We start from the raw sequence: 21,773 nt of genomic DNA, 5'->3' as shown, positions 1-21,773 counted from the left end.
CCTTTTGCCCATGGCCCAATTCTGGTTTGTTCCCCCGCCTGTCTGTCTCCTGCTCCGCCCTATGTTCTGGCCCTTTCCCTGCGGATAAAAACCCCGCGTTCGCGCTGGAATAGAGATTCCACCTGCACCCCACCTTTGTGTCTGGGATCCGTGCTGTGTCGCGGCCCCATTCCCCTCCCCCCTTTCAGACCGCGGCACTGTCCTGTGAGTCTAATGCAGCAGGCACACTCTTTCAGACAGCCTGAGCGCTCTACTCTGCTTAGTGGCCTTGATGGTGAACAGTAAAGAGTAATCTTGGTTATGTTTCTGAATGTATATTTTAATGTGATTCAGCTGGCGAGAGGGAGTAGTAGATTGCTGAGGGAGATTAAATTCAGTTCTCTGGCTCCATGCAGTCTAACAGTTCAGAGATTTTTCTTGGCCAGACTTTAATTCTGTACCTCCTGCAAAACTGCAGGAAGCAACTAAAATTTGGCCCCGAACTAGTAATTTTTGCTTTGCATTGACATTCAGTGTGCAAAACCTGATGAGATTTCTGGGTGTACAGTTGGTGAGCTGCCCTGTGAAGAAGGCTTGGGAGAGATGCAGAAACACCTTCAAGTGCCAGCTCTTGGTCTGTACAGAGTTCGTTGCTTGTTTGCTCCCTGGGCTCCTTATGCAGTTTTGTGATGTGGTTGCATTGTTTATCAGCAGCATCTATGAAGGAAGTGCTTTGATGATTGCCTTGTCTGTGCCATTTTTGTAGTTTCTCTTGATGCATTTCAGTGAAATACATAATATGTACATAACATTATTGGCTTTAAGTGGGCACCTTAGCATGTCCTTGCTTTAGATAAGGATGTTGCATTCATAGTGAATGTACTGTCCTGACAGTACCTCATCACCCTGCATTGGGGAGTTTTGGCTGAAGCCTTGCTGGGACGTGGGCTGTGGGAATGCACCTACTGCTCACAAGCTGCCCAAGGGCTGCCAGTTCCCAGGCCTAGTGAGGAGCTTGACTGAGGTAACCATCCCTGCCCCAAATGGGTACAGCATAAGCGGTGGGTTGCTAATGCCAGCTGCTTTGGCCTTCGAACATGCTCTGCCTGCATTGTTCCCTAATGAAGCTGTAGCTTTTGAGCAAGTTTCCTTGCCTCAGGCCAGACTGTGAGGGCTGGTGCTCTGCTGCCAGGTACCTGGGTTGCCTGTCTGGGTTGTGTGTCTGCCTCAGGAGATTTATTTTTCTTTGTGTTAGCCTCAGAGGAGGACATGGGTAGCAGACAAGTGCTTAGGACAACGAGTTGCTCTGGGTGGCAAAACTGCCCATCTTGCTGCTTAGCTCTGTCAGGGCAGCACTGCTGAGGCTGGAAGACAAGGAAGGTGAGAGGGTGCCCCCACACACAAGTGGGACAGCTGATGCCTTGGGCTCTCCTTGCCTGTTGTTGTCCACTCAGACACCCTTCAGAAGGGCAAAAATTTTGCAAATGTGTGGAAGCCTATAGATAGTCTGCAATGGTCTGAAAATGGTTTCTAACCCATCCAGCAAACTTGTGCCCCCACTGCTTCCCCTCTAAGGAATGTACCATTCCCTTTCCCCTACTCTGCTCTCTTCCATTTTTGTCCTCCCTCTTAGCCCTAGGGTAGGCCTCCTGCTTTGGGGAAGGGCCAAAACCTTGGCCCCAGTGTGCCAGTGGCAGCCTCCTTGCAGGAGGGATGAGCTGTGCCTGCTTCATGTCTCCTTGCATCGGGAGAGGCTGCAGGGCACGGATAGAGTCTGTCTGTTAGATCTTTAATATCGTTTGGGGCTCTCAAAGCTGCTTGAAATGAGGCTGTTGCAGCATGAGAACTATCTCCACATATCTGAGAAATCACCAGCACTTCCAGCTTAAAGGAAAATAATTCTAGGAGCCAGCAAGCGTCTTGGGCGCTGTCGGGAAGGTCAGGCAGGAGCGCTGGCATCGGGTGCCTCCACGCCGCAGCTTCTTTCGCACTGCTGCTGGCAGAGGCGTGCAAGGGGTTCGCAGCTGGTGCTTCCTGCCGGGGCTCCAGGGCAGCTCCCGCTCCCGTGGATCGCGAGCGATTGTCGTTTGGGTTCCCGCGGCTTGTGCGCTGTGGCGGAGGAGCCCTGGGCCGCGCTGGATGGAGGCACCGCGCCTGCCATCCGCTCGCCCGCGCGGGGGGACCCTGCGGAGGCCGGGGCCGAGCGCAGCCCCGCGCCCCCCTCCCAGCACACTTAAGGCAGGTTTGTCCCCCAGCCCCCGCCCCCGTTTATTAACGGGACTCGGGTCGATGCCGCTGCTATAGCGATCTGCCCCCCCGGGAGCTGGAGCTGGATCTGCCCCCGGGAGCTGCGCTGGCAGCCATCCTTGGAGCTTTGGTGGGGAAGGGTTTAACCCCTCGCGTCTGGGATCGCCCATCACCGCGGGGAAGAGGCAGCCCAAGGCCTGGGCACGGTGGGGTTGAGTATTTGGGCAGCGAAGGGTTTGTTAGGCTGCGGTCCCTTCGGATAGGGAAAAGGAAGGAAAAAAGTCTGGCCTCCGCAAGGCTCGTGGCAGCACAAGAGCCAAACCTGCGGCGAACAAAGCAGCTGGGAGAGACAGCGAGGCTGGGAGAGCTCTGCCGGCATGGCCGGGGCTGCTCCCTCCAGGGAGCAATGGTCTTTGGCCAGATCCCAAAGGTAGCTTGTGTCCGTTAGGAACTTGCCCACAGCAGGGAAGCCAAGTCTCAGCGTCTCATCACTGATGCGTTCCCAGGAGGTTTCTGCCTTTAAATACCGTGCCCGGAGCAAACTGCGGACTGTGGAGAGACGCGCCGGAGCCAGCAGCTCCCTTGCTGCGGGTGCTGCCCCAGGTCTCCTTGTAAAAAGATTGAGGATGAGGGGCTGAAGTGCATCCCTGTTTCAGCCCTGCTTTCTTTGGGCTGAGGAGGGCAATGGTTTGGGAATTCAGAGGTCACAACTGTCCCTGGTCCCTGTGGAGGGAAGCTGGGACAAGAAAATCCCCGTAGAGAAGAGGACTTGGCCACCTTACAGTCTTCTGTAAAGGAGAGACCACGAGCCCAGATTCGGAAGCACAGACTCCCACTTGTGTCTAGAAATAGAGGAGGCCTCACCATCACTGACCAGAAAGACATAGGAAAGAAGGCTGCAAGTGGGGAGCAGTCTGGAGACCTCAGTTAGTTCTTGCAGGGCTTTATCACATGTGAGAAATAAAACGAGCAATAAAGCTGGGGCAGGCCTTATACTTTGCCTACCATTTTTCCTTGTAGAATAACTTAAGAAAACATGGACAGGCTTTTCTCCCAACCTTACCTCTCCAGCCCCAGTGCCTGATTCCTGGCCTCAGGCTTTGGAAAGAAGAAAATTTCTTGATGTACAATTACACTACTACCTTTGCAGCTCTGGTGCTGGTTATAAAGGGAAGGTTCAGGCTTAAATTGTGAAGAGGATGGACAATAGCAGTGGCTCCAAGTGTAACCAAGACAACTGATCTTTATTAAACTTTTTCCAACAAAAACAACATTAGGGAAACTCTTAGAAAGTAACAATCATCAATGAACCCTTTCCATGTATTCAGATAAGAAAGTCCTTATTTGGGATGCAAAATTCACGCTAGGAAGCTAGTAAATGCCAGCTTCACAATTATCTCAGCAATCTTTATCTGGCTCCCATGTGTCTAATGCGGAATTAATGAAAAATTTACACATTTTCTTCATATGATCCTGACTCACTCAGTGCCCAGGAAGTTGCATCCTTAGTCCTGACATTTTGCAGACTTTGAATGATTGATTAAAGCATTTAAATAACATACTTCAAACAGAAGGGTGGTGGTGGTTGTTAAATATAATTATGGTTGTTTAAATGTAATTATTTTTACATTTTGACTAATTATAAATGGATATTATTATTGGAAGAACAAAATTTGTTTATCGGGGTTTGAATTCTGCAGTCATCAGGAACAAACACAGCAGGTAATGAGTTTGGCAATAAAATGCCAGCCTTCAGTATAGACCAGATTTAGCACCACCCTTTCTCTTTGTATCACACTTCCTTCCTCCCACGAGCTCAGCCCACTCAAAACCTGTATAATTTCTTCCTATAAAAGGATGTGCCTGTTCTGCTCAGTTTTCTAAAACCTTTATTTCCTAAATATGCTCCTCAATAGGAACACTCATATTGGATTTACAGGCCCATTTTATCACTCTTACTAGGATGGGTGGGGATGCAAGAACTGAAAAGGTTGGGGTTGTTTGACTTACCATGAAGGGGAGAGGCCCACAATGAACAATCTGTGAACAGGAGAGTGGAGAGAAGTGGGATAGCGAGTGGGAGCCTCTGGGTAAACTGATGTTGTAGAAGAGCAGTGTGGTCCCTGGGCAAACACGCCCATGGAAGAACAGGTACTGGCTGTTCTTCCTCCAGTTTCCCTTTTTAAATATTTTATTCAGAAAGGAAAGGAGTGGGGGAGGAGGATTATTCTTTTCTTCACTTATTTAAGCTCCCTGAATCTCTAATGAACAATACTCAGCCTTAAAAAAACCCCAAAAAACCTCCAAAGAGTAGCCAACAAACAGAATAATTTTTCTGCAAAATTTCACCATGTAATAAGGGTCAAATGATATGCACATTTTCAAAATTAAGATTTTCAAATCTGACTTGCATAGGAATTTATGTAGCAGAGTAGTCATGAGATCTGCTTCTCCCAGATAAAGGATGGTTTTTGCACTTAGAGACCAAAACAACATCTTATCAATTTATTTATTTATTTAAGCTGTATCACCCAGTTGGCTCATTTCTGTGATTTTCACAAACACCATCAGGTTTCCTTTAATACTGCTCCAGTGCTCCAGTCAAAGTGTCTTTTTCCCCTGAGAAATTATTATCAATGACCTACTTCCCCTCCATGTGTTATTTTTCATCTGTCCAAAGCTCCAGCATCTTTGATTGCTTTGGCATTACTTCTTTATCCTTTCCTGGGTTTGCAACATCATCACATTTTGTGTCAAACGGTAAATTTTATTTGTGTGATGTTTTCTCTGCTTGGCCTGTTAACTGGGAATTGGGCTCACATCCCTTATAGTAACAGGAATTCCAAAGAAACCATCTCTTCATCTGCTTAGGAACTCCAAAAAGATGGGACCTAGGCTCACCAGTGCCTTCTGCACTGACACCCAAACTCTTCCAAACTTTGGCCCTAAGATTGAAAAAGCCCAACAAAGATTATGCACTGGTTAATACATTTGTAACCTTTGTATATAGAGTCCTCAAAAATACTTATCTAAGATATGAGAGATGATATTTTTTAGCTTCTCAGTGATCTGGGAACCAACCACTCAAATCAGGATCAATTCAAATGGAAGTTTAATTTTAAAAAAGTATAAATTTATGCCTAATTAGGCACATCCCTTTTTACATTCCTCGTGGACTCCCCAGCCATAGTGACACGTTCAGTGACACGTTCTCAGTAGCATTACCATGCCTGGGGAATGCTGATTGCTGCCATGACTGAGCACCTTTCGAAGCCAAGATCTCCAACACAGAAATTTCAGCCTAGGGCTACAGTATGGTGCTGTTTACCATCACCTTTTGTCTACATTTTTAATTAGGTTCCATTCCATCTGATCTGCCTTTGCCCAAGTCAACCTGAAATTATTTTTCAAGACCACATAAGAGGCCTGGCCTTCATCATTGACATAGTTACAGCCTCAGTTGGTTACAATTGCCATTTAATTCATCTAGGTTCACCTACCTGTACATGCCCATGCTGCCCAGAGCTCAGGAGGGGTTGTTTACATATTTTTTTTAACTTCAACATTTGTTAAATTATTTCACTGTGTGCCCAATATAGACTTTCCAGATACTAATCTCCAGAATTACCTTTTACCTGAGCCACACAGGTCTTTTAAATTTAGAGGTATTAGTGAATACATCCCCATGCTGGAGGGCCACACAGCCTTTATTTAACTCTTGCAGCTCATACATAACCTCAGGTAGTTTCCAGGTAACTCGGAAATTACTGACAGCGCAGTCCGCGGGGGTTTAACAACCACGCTTGTCCCGGGTGCCCCGGAGGAGCCTTGTGCGAGCGGCAGCAGCATCCACAACGTGCGGAGATGCTCATGAACTGCTGAACCACGCCGTCGGCGTTCGCTCGGAGCTCCGGGTGCCGCCAGAACATCGCACCCCGCCGCACACGAGCGCCTGTCCCGTGACAAATGCCGTGACAAACGCCGCCGGGCGGAGGGCGGGGCCGCGGCCGCGGGAGGAGCGTGCCCGCAGGGACCGCAAGGACCGCGCCGCCCCCGCCATCCCGCGCCCGCCGCGGCCGCGGGAACGCGCCCGGTGTCCGGCCGCCCCTCGGGGAGGGCGCGCGCCCGCCACCGCCGGCGGAAGCATTGCTGCGCGGCCCCACGCGCGAGCGGCGTGTTCTCCCTCGCGCACGGGCAGGGGAGGGGCGGAAAGGGCGTGGCCCAGCGGCGCCGGGGAGCGGAACTGCGTCGGCGGGCGGGCCCGGCCAATCGGCAGCGCGCCGCTGGCGGGGCGTCGCGAGGCAGCCGAACCGCGCGGCCGCTGCCGCCACCACCCTCCCGCCCCCCCGCCCGGCTCTCCGGCCGCGCGGCTGCGCTCCGGTACCGGCCTTGCGGCGGCCTCTCCCCGCGGGGGGAAGGAAGGAGCAGGGGGAACGTGCGCGGCCCACGTGACGGGCCGCGGCGGCCAATGAGGACAGCAGGAGGTCGCGCGTGGCGGGCGAGGCCCGCGTGGGCTGGGGCGGTGCCGGGCAGCGCGCGGAGCTGGCGGCGCGCGGAGCCAGGTAAGAGCCGCCTCCTTCCCCCTCGCAAGTTTTTCACTCGAGGTGGTGCGAGGCGTGCGCGCATCACGTGAGCGCGGCGGCCGCCCAATCACGCGCCCGCGCGCGCTGCCTCTCCGCGCGGCCGCCGCCGCCTTTGAGGCGCGGGGGCCGCGCGCGGAGCGGGGCGGGAGCAGCGGCCGCGCGCTCTCCTCGCGCGCCTCCGCGCCGCTCTGCCCGGGGCCGCGGGCAGGCGGGACCCGGGGGCGCGGGCAATGGGCAGCGGGCGGCGGTCACCTGACCGGCGTGGGGTTAACAGCGACCGAGCGGCCCCGCGGCATCCGGGCTCTCCGGCCGGCAAAGGTCGGGTGAGGCCCGGCCCCGGGCAACTGCCGCTGCTCCCAGAGCCATCGCGCTCCGAGGGACTGTACCCTGGTGGAGGCGTGGCCGGCGCCACCCGCGAGGCGGGGCTGGGCTGCCGGGAGAGCCTTTCCCGGGAGCGGCCGCGGTGCCCCTCGGGTGCCCCAGGACGGCGGGCAGGGGCGGGGCGGGGCGGAGCGGGTAGCGCGCGTGCGCCCCGGCACGTCGCAGGGGGCAGCGGCTGTTGGTGCCCTTTGGAGCCGCCCCCGGTTAAACTCGTCCTGAGCTGATGCGGAGTTTAAAAGGGGGCTGAAACGCAAAGGCCAGCTCAGGGAGTAGTTTGAGTCCGGGGAGATAAGTAGCTTCTCATAACGTGGCTGGAGCTTCTTGCGTGACTTCTTAAGATGTCAAATCTTACACAACAGTCACGCTGCCTCACTCCCAGTGTGAACTGTCTGAACTCGCAGGCCGTCTGTAATCGCACTTGATGGAACAGGCTAAAGCCCCAAAGATTTGAAGTTGCTGCAGACTCTGAAAAGCAGAGGTTGTGTAAAGAAGAGGGCAGGCTCTGATGCTTTGGTCCTGTCACTTCCAGGTGTTCTGTCCAGTGCAGCCTCAACACCCTTTCAGTGCCCTCACCACAGTGCCTTGTGAGTTTGTACTAAGGACTGGAAAGGGAAATTGATTCTGCTTGAAAAGTGTTACTGTGGGTGACCATTTCTGTGCATAATGGGAAGAAACATAGTTCTTAGGCCTGCCAGAGATGGGCAGTGTTCGTTCATTTCTATATTCGATCTGGCAGCAGTTGGCTGTTAACCACACCTACTGCTGGCTCAGTGTTGGTGCAGTGCTGTTGTGCCTGCCATGGGAGGCAAATGAGCAACTGGAGGAAACCATCCTTAGTCCCACTTGTAAAAAAACTTGTGTGGTCACCTACCAGAAAACAAAAATTGAAATTCTTTCTCTTTAAGGTTATGTCATTTCTTCATTTACACGCAAATCCACTAGATCATTTCTGAAGTATGCAGTTGTTTGTGTTGGCTTTTTCAAATGTAATTTCCTAAGGAATGGGAAGTCAAAGACGTTCTTCTTAGAGGGCAATGAAATAGATCTCTGCCCAGAGGAGTGAGAAATACTTCTACTCTAAGAGGAAGCTGTTTTCTGGCTGCTCTTTCATACATGGCAGAGGATCTACTAAAAAAATTCAGCCATGGCATGTGTATAGAGAACAGTGCCATTAGCTGTGGCACCAGCAAGGCTTACTTGGTGTCTTTTTCTTCCATAATTAAGGATGTGTTGTGGTGTGTGGGTTTGCTTTTTTCTTCTTTAGGACTGGGTGACCTTAGAATAAAGAATCAAGTTATGGTGGTGGAGTTGCTCTTCTCTCTCCACAGAAAGATGGGATATGCTTTCACTGCTTGATTTTGGCTGGTTTTAGCACCTGTGATAAGTCCTTGAAATATCTTTTGCTGAACTGGATAAGGAAGAATGCAATGAAAATTATATGTGTGAAAAGGCTGATGAAGGCTTGTTATGAGAAGAAAGCAACCTGAAGAAAGTGATTTTTGGTTTTGGGGTTTTTTTTTGTTTGTTTGTTTTCTGTCTTCTTTTTAAGATTAAGCCCAAACCAGAAAGGCAGCAAGGGATGTCAGCAGCCTAAAAGACAGAAAATGAATGTGGTAGCCACCTATCTACAATGAAAATCCATTCATTGCTACAGTCACTATCTTAAGGAAAAGCCAGTTTGGAGAATGACAAGATTGTGAGCCAATTACTGTTAAGTACTTCTGATGATGGAATTGTGCTGTTTTGCTCACTCATGTAGTACAGTGCTTTCTGCTAATACAGTGTGGTCTGCTTGACCACAGGGTAAGTCAATTTATAATGAATATGGATATAAACCTGGAACATGTCACCAACAGTCTGGACTTTATTTGGCATCACTCTCCATTTTACCATACTAAAAAGGGGAATACAGGTTCTTTGGTAGTTCTAACTTGATGAGCCATTAGTGACTCTGTAGCAATGACAATTGCTATAAAGTACCTGGATGAATAGGATAGTCCTGAGCTCAGGGGAGGGCTTTTTATATGCCTCTTTTTTATTTTTTCTATGATGCAGACAAGATTCCCAACTGAAGATTCACATATGTGGTAGATGTTCCTCATGATGGCCATAAAGGCCAAAATCCATCAAAATGGTGCTATTTCTGCTGATTATGGCTTGTTTCTGCCAGTGTTGGGTGGCAAAAAGCGTAAACCATTGCTTTATTATTTTCTTTCATAATTTTTGGTAGTTGAAATAATAGTATGTTGAAAAAATACAGCATTCATTGAATGTATGAGTAATAGGCATATCATCGACTGATAGAATATGGAAAGGAATGTGAAATACATTAGGTTAAATGTAGCATGTTGTATACAGATTAAAAAAGAGCATTTATTTCTGGTGAATGCTGGCTTTTCTCTCTGCCCTCTCACCAGTGGTTCATACTTCATATAATCACAAAATCATGTAGATTGGAAAAGGCCTTCAAGATCATCAAGTCCAAACTTTGACCTATCACCACCTTGCCAACCAGACCATGGCAATAAGTGCCACATCCAGGTTTGTGTGTTTCCATTTTGCAATCTTCAGTGTTTGGGAAGAGTTTCCCAAAAGTTTGGGTAACTCTTGATAGGTGCAGAATATTGTGCACTATACATTGCAGGATTAATGCTGTTTTAACAAACTCTTGACTTTATAGGGGGCTTAATGTTCAGACTCTTGTGGCAAAGTACAAGTATTGGAGAGGTGAAGCAGGTTTTTCTCCCTCCCCTCCGAGGTATGTGCCCTGTTCCTCCAGTAGCAGCTGCTGCTTTTGCAGGCATGCAGCTCTCAGTTAGTGAAGTACTTTTTGAACTACACCTGTTTGTCCTGCAATAGTCGGGGCTCTGAGTGTTAAGTGAATTTGGTTTTGTATAAAGCAGTGCTCTGGGCTGAAATCTGGCGATGCACAAGCTGTGCCGTACTTGCTGTGGGGATAAGCACTTTCTGTCTGCAGCTGGAGCATGTGTTTCAGCTCAGCATGTTTGTATCAGCAAGAAAAGTTACATCTGAAAAAAAAAACATTTTCCCCCCCTACAGCAGTCCATTTCTTGCAATAATTTTTTTCTTAATCTCACTTTTTTTGCTAGATTGTACCAACACTTACATCTTTAATCTTCTTCACACTGAATTATACCTCATCACTATAGCTAAAGGAACAACTTAAGCTGGTTTTCTATCATAAATAACATTATGTAAACTTTTTTTAAAGTACGTTGCGACTGGGATTCTGTTGCCTAAGGACAGAGGTCTGGAGCTATCATAGATGCTGCAGGTTATTAGAGACGTTTGTGTAGAACAAACATTCAATTCTAGGAGACCAATGCTTGCCTAAAGAAGCAGTTGGAGGCCAGTGGGGCTGGGTATGGCATAGGAAATGGGACTAGATGACTTTCTACATGCAGTTTAGTCCAACCCAGAGTTTCCAAATTAACGGGGTGCTATTGTTAATCATTCTCCAAAGTGGCAAAACATTGTCTAAAGAAAGCAGGGTTTTTGTATTTTAACTCTTCTAGTGTGCACATTGCACAATATTTCTGACTGTAACATGACTAGATTTTCAGGTCTTTAAATGTTTGTGGATTTGGGTTTTTTTTGGGGTTTTTTTAAAGGTTAAAAATTGGGATTTTGTAAGGTTGCTAGGGCTGCCAGGTCATAGTTAGTAATGAACTTGTACACTGCTGTAATAACCTGCTGACTGCTGTTTGGGTGTGTAACATTGGCACAGTTCATTTTGATAGCTGTTGTTTTCAGCTAGTGAGTGTAGTTTCAGCTAGTGCTCGGTTTTAGCTAGTGAATTTGAGAGCTGAAAGCCTTATTTATGCTCCAGTAATGCTCCTGCAGTAGTGCCTTCAAAGTATACAGTGTGTATACTGTCGTGTATCTATTTGTGTAGCAATCTTTGTATTTGAACTGAAAAGGGGATTGCTAACAAAAAATGTAATAGACACCTCTTTCCTGTTTTCCGCAAGTTGGCAACTATTCTGTTTTGTGTAACTATGGCTACAAGGTATGTTGCTCTCACACGTAGGTATCTTTAGCAAAGCGTTGTTACCCTCCAGCTTGTGATTTGTTACTGAATCTTTACTGATTTTTTTTTTTGGACATATGTTAGACATAACAGTGGCTGAAGAACACAATTTGTTGCTGCAGCTCCAGAGAGCAATCTCTAGGCTGCAGGGTGGTGAAAGTTACAGTCTCTGTTTTACTTGTAGCGTGTAGGCCTGAACTCGTGCTTTATGCTTGTAGGCGTTACTGAGAGAGGTGCTATTCACTGCAGACTGAAAGGCAGTTTGTAAAGACTGTAGTTCATACTTTCAAGGTGCTGCAAAGCCCGAAATATGTCTGGAAGAAGCATTTTGGAGAAGAGTGTACTTCTTGGTAGTGAACTACAGGCTGGGGACAGAGTGGCTGGAGAGCAGAAAGGGACTTGGGAGTTTGGATTGACAGGAAGATGAACATGAGCCAGCAGTGTGCCCAGGTGGCCAAGAAGGCTAATGGCATCCTGACCTGTATCAGGAACAGTGTGGCCAGCAGGACCAGGGAAGTGATTCTTCCCCTGTACTCAGTGCTGGTGAGGCCACACCTGGAGTTCTGTGTCCAGTTCTGGGCCCCTCAGTTCAGGAAGGACATTGAGGTGCTGGAGCAGGTCCAGAGAAGAGCAACGAGGCTGGTGAAGGGACTCGAGCACAAGTCCTATGAGGAGAAGTTGAGTGAGCTGGGGCTGTTCAGTCTGGAGAAGAGGAGGCTCAGGGGAGACCTCATCACCCTCTACAACTACTTGAAAGGAGGTTGTAGACAGATGGGTTGGTCTCTTCTCCCAGGAAACCAGCAGTAGGACAAGAAGGCACGATCTTAAGCTTTGCCAAGGGAAGTTTAGGTTGGATATGAGGAAGAAATTTTTTACAGACAGAGTAATCAGACATTGGAATGGGCTGCCCAGGGAGGTGGTGAATTCACTGTCCCTGGAGGTTTTTAAGGTGAGACTGGATGTGGCACTTAAAGCCATGGTCTAGTAGCCATGGTGGTGTTGGATCAAGGGTTGGACTTGATGATCTTGGAGGTCTTTTCCAACCTGGTTGGTTCTATGATTCTACAATTTCAAATACAACCATCACGTTACTGGCTAGTATGAGGTAACTCTCCCTGATCATGGAGGACAGTGTTCAGTAGGTGCAAACCAGTTAATTTCTGTGCTACCAATTGGTGTTCTGCTGATCTAAATGGGATGTAGTTCTTTACTGCAGTATTCTTCTTTCTTGTCAGCTATAAGCTGCTTAGAACTGGGTTACTTAAGCTATGGCAATCTACAGTACTGCTGTGACTTCTACCGGTTAATCTGTTCTCTTGATAAACTGGGGGTTCTGCTTTTGCTGCAGGCAAGCATTTCTGCCTGCCTTAGGTAAAATTGTAGCAGAATCTCTGGCAATGTCAACAGTCTCTGGTTTCTTTCTTTTATCATCACTGTAGCATGTGGCTTATGGGCAGTGTCTGCTCTTCTGGTCTTTGTCTGCTCTTAGTCATACAAATGGTCCTCTTACTGAAGAAGAGAAGACTTGTTTCTGTATTGTCACTGTTCAGAAACATTTTGGGTAATACAAAATAGTGTCTGTACCCTGTGGCCCTAAAACTCGATGGCTGCTATACTGAATATGTGATTGCTGTAGGTATAAAATGACTATTCCTGAAAATAAGGTAATTATTTCTGACTGGATTTGTTAAGGGAAAAATACTGTGCTGGGTCCAACAGCTTGAGGCTGCTGCAGCTCCACGCCCCCAGGTATAACCAGTTGTAAGGCTGAAAATGTATTCCTGGTGGGTACAAGCACATAGAGCACATGCACACATGACATTTACATGAAAACATGTCTGGCCACACCAATCAGGCAGACACACAGATACTTAGAGAAACACAGCAAAGACAGCCTTATCTTGCTCCCTTCCCTGTCTGAGCAGGAGATCACACACATATACATAGATATACATATAGATATATATATATCTATATGTACTGAGAAGATATGTCCAGCAGCTGACCTTGGACACCAGCAGTTGGTTCCAGGATCCCAGATTCCCTGGTTGCTGGTGTGTGGACACTTAGACTCCTGAGGCCATATTACTGTTCCCAGCACTGGCACATGCTGTCTTGTTTCTTGACTGGCTGAGACTGCCCTGGTTACCTGATGTCCAACACCCCTCCACCTACACGGCCTTGCCCTTTAGAGAGACATAAGTGTGCATGCACATGCAGAGCTGGTGGTGCTCCCCTGGTCCTCTATACAGACTTTAGTTACTGTTTTGGTGCACATTTGTCAAGTGTCTCAGAAATTTATTTCATTTAGTTATGTGCTTCTGAGATGATTTCCTATACCATAAACCTGTGTTTCCAAGATACCTTCAAAGGGGTGTTGGCCTTTTGTAACGTTGCTCTTCTTTTGCCAGTTTTCAAATCAGGCAAAAAAACCCAAATTGAGGAGCAGCCCTGTCAAAGTTAAAGTTTGTGGTAGGCAGCAGTCAGTGCAAAATTTGGATCTCCAGGTTAGTCTGGACCTTGGTGTTGCCCTAATAACTCTGATGTCTTCACTTTGTGGCACCACTATGCTTACACAGTACTTACACAGACTATGCAGGTCTCTTTCCTTAATGGATCCATAATGGATGCAGTATTGTGAAATAAATATCTTTAGTGGAAGAGGAGATAAGGGACTTCATAGAGGTGTTTTACCTGCAGCCGTGATGCATTTTAGTGTGAATTCTCTTAACATTTAGAATTCTGGTTTAGTGGGCTTATGCTCAGAAATGCCTGATTTATAACATGTAATTTCCATGATGTATGTGAAGGCCTGCCAGTCTGAGCATCGGGGTGGCCCCTGCTCGGTGGGGTGCTGAGTTCGGGGGGGCTTTGTCAGAGTCGTGCCTGGGCTGTCCTGAGCCGCTCGTTCATCAGCGAGTCTATGACTCTGCACAGGGCCCAGTGTGACAGGGCTATGTCAGCCCTCTGACGGTCAGGGTGCTGCAGGGTCAGATACTGTCCCTGGCCTTGGCGGGTCAGTGGGAACTTTGCCAGAGGGAGGGAGACCATCGCTGCCTCCGGCTTCAGCGTTGCTTCCTCGACTGAGGGTTTCCCGGGGAAGAGGCCAGTTCCCGTAGGCGGCAACGCTGCCGAGTGCAGGCAGGCGAGGTGCGCCTTCTCTGCGAGGTGCGCCTTCTCTGCGCCGAGGAGAGCGGTTCTCCTTTCCCGGAGGAGGCGGCCCCTGCCCTGGGAATGGGGATGGCTGAGCGGTGCCGCCGGGGCTTGCGGGGCAGAGCGCGCCCGCTGGGGGGCGCTGTGTGCCCAGTGGGCCTCGCGCGCGCCCCTTGCGCGGCCGCGGCGGGGTCGGGGCTGCGCGCGGGGAGGCGCGCGGGGCCTCGTCGGCCGCTGGCGCGTGAGCCGTGCGCGCGCGCCCGTTCGAGAAGGTTCCCCGCGCGCACGGCGCTGCGCGGGCCGGGCCGGGTCGGGCGGCGGGCCCTGCGCGCGGCGCGGGCACGTGACGGGCAGGCGGGAGGGAGGGGGGCGCGAGCCTGCGGCGCGCCTGCGCGCGCTGCGGCGCGGTGACGTCAGCACGGTGCGCACGCACGTTGTCCCCAGCTGGCGGACACACGGTCCGCGTGAGAAAGGAAGCGGGAGGCCGCGCGCGCCTCGCGCACGGTAACGACCGGGGAGCGGGGCCGCGCCGGGGGCAGCGGCCGCGTCGCGCGCGAGCCCCGCGCGCCTCCCCGCGCGCCCCGCACCCGCCGCCCGAACTGCGAAAATTGACACCAGGCGCGGGCACGAGGCGGCCGGGACCGGGCCCAACGGCCGCGCCCCGCCGGCCACGCGAGGCGCCGCTGCGCGCGGACCGTCTCGGGAGCGCCGGCAGAGCCCGCCCCGCCGGGCAGGGCCGCGCCGGGTCCCGGCGAAGGGCGGCGGGGTTTCCTCACGTGCGCCGGTCCCGCTGCCCTCCGGCGGCCGGCGCGGGCGGTGGTTCCGGCCCCCGCCGCTCCCGGGCGGCTGCCGCGGGTGGCGGCTGCCGGCCTCCGTCCATGGGCTTCTGGCTGGGGCCCGTCCGGCAGGGAGGGGGACGGGGGGCAGAGAGCCTTCAGAGCGACAAGCGCGGCCCTCGGCCCGCGGCCATGACTCCACCTGCCCCGGGCGGGGCGCGCTCGCCTCTCGCCGCCGCACCCGGGCGGCCCATGCGGGTGCTGGATCGCTCGCCCGCTCGGTCGGTGGGTGGGTGTTCAATGGGAGCGCCGCGCGCGGTGCCCGCTGCCATTGGGCGCGCGTCACGGGGCTCGCGGCGGCGGTGGCGGCGGGCGGGGCCGCCCCGGGGCTCGCGCGCCGCCAGCGGTCCCCTTCCCGCGGTGCCTCCGGGCGCCGCCCGGCCCGGAGCGACGAGCGCGGGGCCGCGGTCCCGTCCGCGGGGCGGGGAGTTTGGGTTGGTTTGTGTGTTTGTTTGTTGAGACGGACGTTCACGTCCGATTGTCTCGTTTTGAGCGGGTCTTGGTGCGACTTGGAGCGTGTTTGGCCGCTGCTGTCTGGCTGGGTGCTGCTTCTCCAGTACAGCGTCTGCGTGTAGAGAAGGGAAATACTTGAAGCTGTTTAGAACTTCGGTTTCAACAAATACACTCATTTTCCCTGAAATACTAGATTAGAGGCTATGTACTACAACAAAACGGTGTGTGACCGAGTGTAACAAAATGTGTGAAATTGCTCGTGTAGTAGTCCGTGTAGGCACTGAAGTAACACGTTTTGGCTACTCTAACTGCACATAATCACTATAACCACACACATCTTCGACTGATTTGATACTGTGTGTGGCACTTGTGGCAGAAATAACTGTAACTGTTGCTCAGTAGGTCTTTATATGCATAGAATTTTTGCCGAGTACATGATTGTTGAGGTTTTTTGATTTTTTTTTTTTTTTTGTAGGTGTAAGTTCTACCTCAAGTAGATTTAAAGGTACAGGCCTTCTGCATATCTTAAATCAGATTTGAAATCACTTCAGTAGTTTATTTCCTTCATCAGCCAATACAATTGAGGTATATATTGCAGAGAATAATGTGAACTCACGCTATGGCTGTACATTCACTGTACATATGAACATGTTGTATGTTTATATAGAGAGGGTAAGTTGATGGAAAACCACATACAACTTAGGGTGTGATTTCTTTCTCCCCTCTCTGTATATTTGAGATTTAGTTTTCTATTGTGTTTGTATAGATGAACATGAAAAAGGTTATTTTGGGGATAGCATTCTGTGTTGCTGGGACTTAATATGTGATCTACTGAAAAAGCAGAGCAACATTCTTAAATTAGAAAATATGAAGATGATTTTGAATAGCTAATTCATTTTGTATCCTAGACTCTCTTAAGGAGTTCTCATTGGGTAGGTGGTTGCAGATGTGTTTGTGGGGAAGAATTTCCTCTGGAAACTAAAACTGAAAACCAAATCTTGTTACTTCACAGGTATCAAAATCTGTGCAGAACAGTTTTGGTTTATTTCCTCTGATTTAACTTTTACATTCACTTTTAAAGTAGGAAGTATAAAGGGTGGAAATAAATTTCTCCTCTTTCTTAGGTGTCCAGAACATTTATCATGGGGTATAAATTGCCTCCTGAGCTTGAGGTCGTTTGCCACATGCATGTGGCAGCTGGTTTGCACAGAGGAGTGTTTCTTCCTACCATACCCCAGTCCTAACAAAGTAAACGTGTCTTATTAAATATCCAATTAATTTAAAACTTGTGAATTTAATTCTCTGGAAAAAAATATGATTGTTTTCCAGCAACTAACTCATAGAATCATAGAATGGTTGGGAATGGAAGGAATCTTAAGGGTCACCTAGAGCCAGCCTTCCTGCCAGGGACACCTTCCACTAGACCAGGTTGCTCTGAGCCCCATTGAGCCTGGTGTTGAACACTTCCAGGGATGAGGCATTCACGGTTTCTCTGAGTAATCCGTTCCAGTGCCTTACCACCTTCACAGTAAAGAATGTCTTCTTAATATCCAAACTAAACCTACTGTCTGTCATTTTGAAGCCATTCCCCCTTGTCCTGTCACTGCATGCTTTTGCAAACAGTTCCTCTCCAGATTTCTTCTAGGTCACCTCTAGGTACTGAAAGGCTCCCCAGAGCCTTCTCCAGGCTGAACAACCTCAACTCTTTCAGCCTGTCTTCGCAGGTGAGGTATGCAGCCCTCTGAATATCTTGGTGACTTCCTCTGGACTTGCTCCCAAAGGCCGATATCCTTCCTGTTCTGGGAATGACCCCAGAGCTGGATCCAACACCCCAGGTGGGGTCTCACCAGAGCAGAGCAGAGGGGCAGAATCCCGTCCCTTGGCCTGCTGGCCACGCTGCTTTTGGTGCAGCCCCGGACACGGTTGGTTTCTGGGCTGAAGTGCACATTCATTGCCAACTCATGTCCAGCCTCTCACCCACCACCACCCTCAGGTTCTTCTCAGCAGGGCTGCTCTCCATCTGTTCATCCTCCAGCCTGGATTGATACAGGGGGTTGCCCTGTCCGAGGTGCAGCATCTTTGCACTTGATCTTTTTGAACCTCTTCTCTTGAGTGTTTATTCGTCCAAGTCCCTTTGGATGGCATCCCATCATTTAAGCAAGTTAGTTTCACCACTAACTTTTCAAATATGGACCCCCGGGGGACACCACTTGTCCTGATGTCCTTGTCCTGGCTGAGGCCCAGTGCTTCACATTAATCCATTTAATCTTAGCTTCATGACCTCTTGGGGATTAGTTTGTCTATCTTTTTCCAAAGCTTATCCATTCAAACTATTTTTTCCCTTGTTTTTGTCTTTGCCTTTGACAGACAAGTAGAAGTTCTTGGGGTGGGGAGGAGTGTAAGCAAAGAAATTCCAACCACACAAACTTAGCATTTTCAATAAGGAAATTAAGCGAAAATGTTTTTAACGTTTCTTTTTCTTTTCCTCCTTCAAATTTTTGGGAAGTTTTTGACCTCCGGGAACTCCTTCTTTCTGGCAAGACTTTTACCTTTACGTCAGAAATGTGTCATTTGCTCTCCTGAAAACTTTTGGCTAATATCTGAAGAGTTGAGGCAATGTCAGAAAAAAGAGCACTTTGAAATACCAAGCAAACCAAGATATTCTGTTGTGGCAAAGCATATATGAAAATGCTATTTAAAGGTCTACTGGCCCCCCGTGTCTTTAAGATGGAAATTACATACACTCTTTCAAGTTCTTAATGTGGAAAACTCTTACCAAAAGGGTGTCTCACAAGACTTAATTACTTTCTTAGATTGTATTGGAATATTTTTAACTGTTTTCCTTTTCTTCCAGGATGTTGAACACACATAAAAGATCATTAGAACCGTGTAGAATTTGCATTTGATTTGAGTTTGTGAGAGTGCTCATCATGGAGAAACAGCAAATTGTCTTGGCTAGCCGGGATGGCGGGACCGTGTCTGGTGCAGCACCTGCTTTTTTTGTCATCTTGAAACAACAGCAGGGAAATGGAAAAGCTGACCAAGGAATCCTGGTAGCAAACCACGATGCTTGTGCTCTCGCCAGCAGTGTATCAACTCCAGTAAAACCCAGAGTCAAGACCTGCCTCCCAGCTGACTGCGTCTCAGGGGGCATTACTGTCACTCTGGATAACAACAGCATGTGGAATGAATTCTACCATCGCAACACAGAGATGATTCTGACGAAGCAGGGGAGGCGCATGTTCCCGTATTGCCGATACTGGATTACAGGTCTGAATTCCAGTCAGAAGTACATCCTAGTCATGGACATATCCCCTGTGGATAATCACAGATACAAATGGAATGGCCGTTGGTGGGAGCCCAGTGGGAAGGCAGAACCACATGTTCTTGGGCGAGTGTTTATTCATCCGGAATCACCTTCCACTGGCCAGTTCTGGATGCACCAGCCGGTGTCCTTCTACAAACTTAAACTTACCAACAATACCCTGGACCAGGAGGGTCACATAATCTTGCATTCTATGCACCGTTATCTGCCACGACTTCACTTGGTGCCTGCAAACAAAGCCACAGAAGTCATTCAGCTTAATGGCCCTGATGTTCATACATTTACCTTTCCACAGACAGAATTCTTCGCAGTTACAGCCTACCAGAACATCCAGATTACCCAGCTGAAAATTGATTACAATCCATTTGCTAAAGGATTCAGAGATGATGGGTTGAATAGTCGACCTCAGCGTGATGTGAAACAGAACAGTAACTCAGAATTGGAGGGAGGTGATGTTTTTAGTGCTGCTGGCATTTGTGGTCGCCCTGCTGAAGTTGATGCATTAGAAGTGCATCAGAGAAGTTTAGATTCTTCACTGATTGGTCAAAACCCATCAGACATCAAGCTTAACAAAGAGTCCTTTAATGCAGAAGGAGACTTTCTGGGTCTCCTGGACACTGACCTGTCTTCAGGTGTTATGCCAAAGCTAAAACAAGAAGTCTCTGAAAGGTGGGTTAACACTGCATTTTTGGTACAAATACTGGTTGAGTGGGATGTTTGGTAAAGAGATAACAGGATGCTCAGTGTACAGATTTACAACTAAAAGTTGCATGACCTGAAATGGAAGAACACTTAGTATTACTATAAACTTTTCTTTGCTTGAACAATCTTAACAGTCTGGGCTTTCTAAGGTGTTTGAGGAGTGCAAGAGTTCAATATTATTTTCTGTGTTGCTTTAGCTCCCTTTGTTAAGAAGTGTCGAGGGATTTCTGTTAACCCCGTTAGCATTTTAGAAGGCTAAATTTATTTTTTCAGAGTTTTAAATAGCACATTGCAGTCACCAAAACACTGCCTTTCCTTTTAGGGTTGCTTGCCACAGTGGCGTGCTGTCTATGTAGCTTCAGTTTGCATTAATGGATGCTGTGTAGTGTGTGTGGGTGTTCAGGTTGGGTATGTATAGGGATTGCTGCAAGGCACTTGTAATTGGCAGCACACCACTGTTTTGTCAATAACTGCTTGGTGTGAATTCTTTTATTCCACAAAGTAGTGTGGGGTAGCCTGCCTGTTGGTAGTATGAGTCAGTTGCCTCATATTTTCTGTGAGAAAGGAGAATCTGCACCCACAGAAGTACTTCAGAATAACTTCCTTTTGCTAAAGCAAGCCTGGCAAGGCCTATTATTTTACTGCCCTTTCACTTAGTTTCCAAAATCTAACCAATAGAACAGAGCAGACAGTGAATAGTTAATGTGTGTCAAGAGATGCTAGAGGTACTTTGAATGTGAAGAAATAAAAAGAGTATAATAAAATAAAAGTGACATGTTGCTTCATGTCACTTTGTCACTTCAAATTACAAAGTTCTCCATACTTTGACACTTTATTGAGTTTAATTGTAATAATTCTTGAGTACTAGAATTGTTTTGAGATCTAGAGTGCCCTAACCTTTCTTCTGCAGTATTTTCCAGTGTCAGTCTGTTAGGAAGAAGAACATCTAGACTTCTTATATTCCCCAAAAATTGTGTTGTAACCCACTTTAAAGACTGAAAGCACAATGATTATAGAGAGGATGGGCTTTCTTTAATTCCTAGGAATACAGCATGGAGAAGTGTTTAGATAACTTTATATATTGGAAGTAAAACTCGAAAAATAATTATTGACAGGTTTATTTTGCCTTCATAGCGATACTTTATTTTCCTGGAGAGGGTAATTGAAGCAGATTATTTGGAGAACTGTTTATTTCAAAGGAATAAAAACCATTGTTTTAAGGACTCAAGGACCTTCCTAAAAAATATATGATGCAAATTGACAGACTTTATTTCTTTTGGTCCAGAGCATGTTAGATGCCTTCCTTGGTTTTGCCTCCAAGACATTTTATCTCTGAAATGTGCTAAAAGCTGCACAGACAGGAAAAGACTGCAAAGCATCTTTCTATTGTCTAGGCTTGGGAGCACGTGCCATTTGATGAATAATTGTTACCACCATCCTGAACTACCTTTAAGCATTGTCCAGCTTCTTCTTTTAGGTTTTTGTAATCTGTGTGAAAAAGTAAAATTCAGCACTTAGAAAGAGAAAATTGATCTTATCCAATAAATGGCAGAATTGTCTTTGTATATGCTGGAGTTTTTCAGAACAGTAATTCTCCTTTATATTCCTGATCTATTCACAGTCTTTTTGTGCCATGTCATTGAGTTTATAAATATGTCAGCCTTTCAAGGACAGCATTGAGCCCGTGTCATTTTTATTTATCAAGCTAAGCACATTAATATTTACGTATTAATGAAGACTGGGCAATAGTTTTTTGTGGCAGGCAGGCTCTTAGTAGCAGTTGATAGGCTCTATCTTGCTTTTATGCAGGGTATTGATTTCTGCTGAGTTTAGGTTTGGGTGAGAGGCAGAAGTTGGGAACTGCTACCTCTCAGATAAAAGAAGTGGAGTTCCTAATGCTGTAGAGCGTGGTACTTCCCACCAATACTCAATTCTTCTGACATTTTTGAGAATGGAACTATGTAAAAGGTTGCATATACCTGAGAGTAATTTTAATCTTGAGTTATTAGAGGATTTTAGAAGTAAAGGACTGTTTGTCTTCATATAAGGTACTATTTGGAGGT

At 48.3% G+C, this 21,773-nt stretch overlaps 2 protein-coding genes across 10 annotated transcripts in view; one reads left to right on the top strand and one right to left on the bottom strand.

Annotated features, from left to right (window-relative positions):
- Window positions 1-6,752: 6,752 nt before the first annotated feature.
- MGA (MGA, MAX dimerization protein) overlaps window positions 6,753-21,773 on the top strand; it is a 63,546-nt gene continuing 48,525 nt past the window's right edge. For 3 of the 9 annotated variants that reach the window (XM_017810094.1, XM_017810083.1, XM_017810102.1), the window contains exon 1: window positions 18,326-19,677. In XM_017810094.1, coding sequence (XP_017665583.1) covers window positions 18,614-19,677 — 1,064 coding nt within the window. In that variant the 5' untranslated portion in view covers window positions 18,326-18,613. Of the gene's footprint in view, window positions 6,789-14,812; window positions 14,899-15,675; window positions 15,905-18,324; window positions 19,678-21,773 lie in introns of those variants that run through there. The other 6 variants (XM_017810133.1, XM_017810122.1, XM_017810063.1 and 3 more) reach the window with 5 other exon arrangements.
- Window positions 14,116-17,635, bottom strand: LOC108493247 (basic salivary proline-rich protein 2-like). Its single transcript, XM_017806427.1, has 2 exons — window positions 17,531-17,635; window positions 14,116-15,795 (listed from the first exon to the last, which is right to left on the bottom strand). The coding sequence occupies exons 1-2, from the start codon at window positions 17,633-17,635 to the stop codon at window positions 14,116-14,118; spliced, it is 1,785 nt and encodes a 594-aa protein (XP_017661916.1).

This window comes from Lepidothrix coronata, unplaced genomic scaffold (assembly GCF_001604755.1).
Source record: "Lepidothrix coronata isolate B3197 unplaced genomic scaffold, Lepidothrix_coronata-1.0 Scaffold1, whole genome shotgun sequence".
In the NCBI taxonomy this organism is placed as follows: Eukaryota; Metazoa; Chordata; class Aves; order Passeriformes; family Pipridae; genus Lepidothrix; species Lepidothrix coronata.
This window is presented reverse-complemented; position numbering and strand designations above follow the sequence as displayed.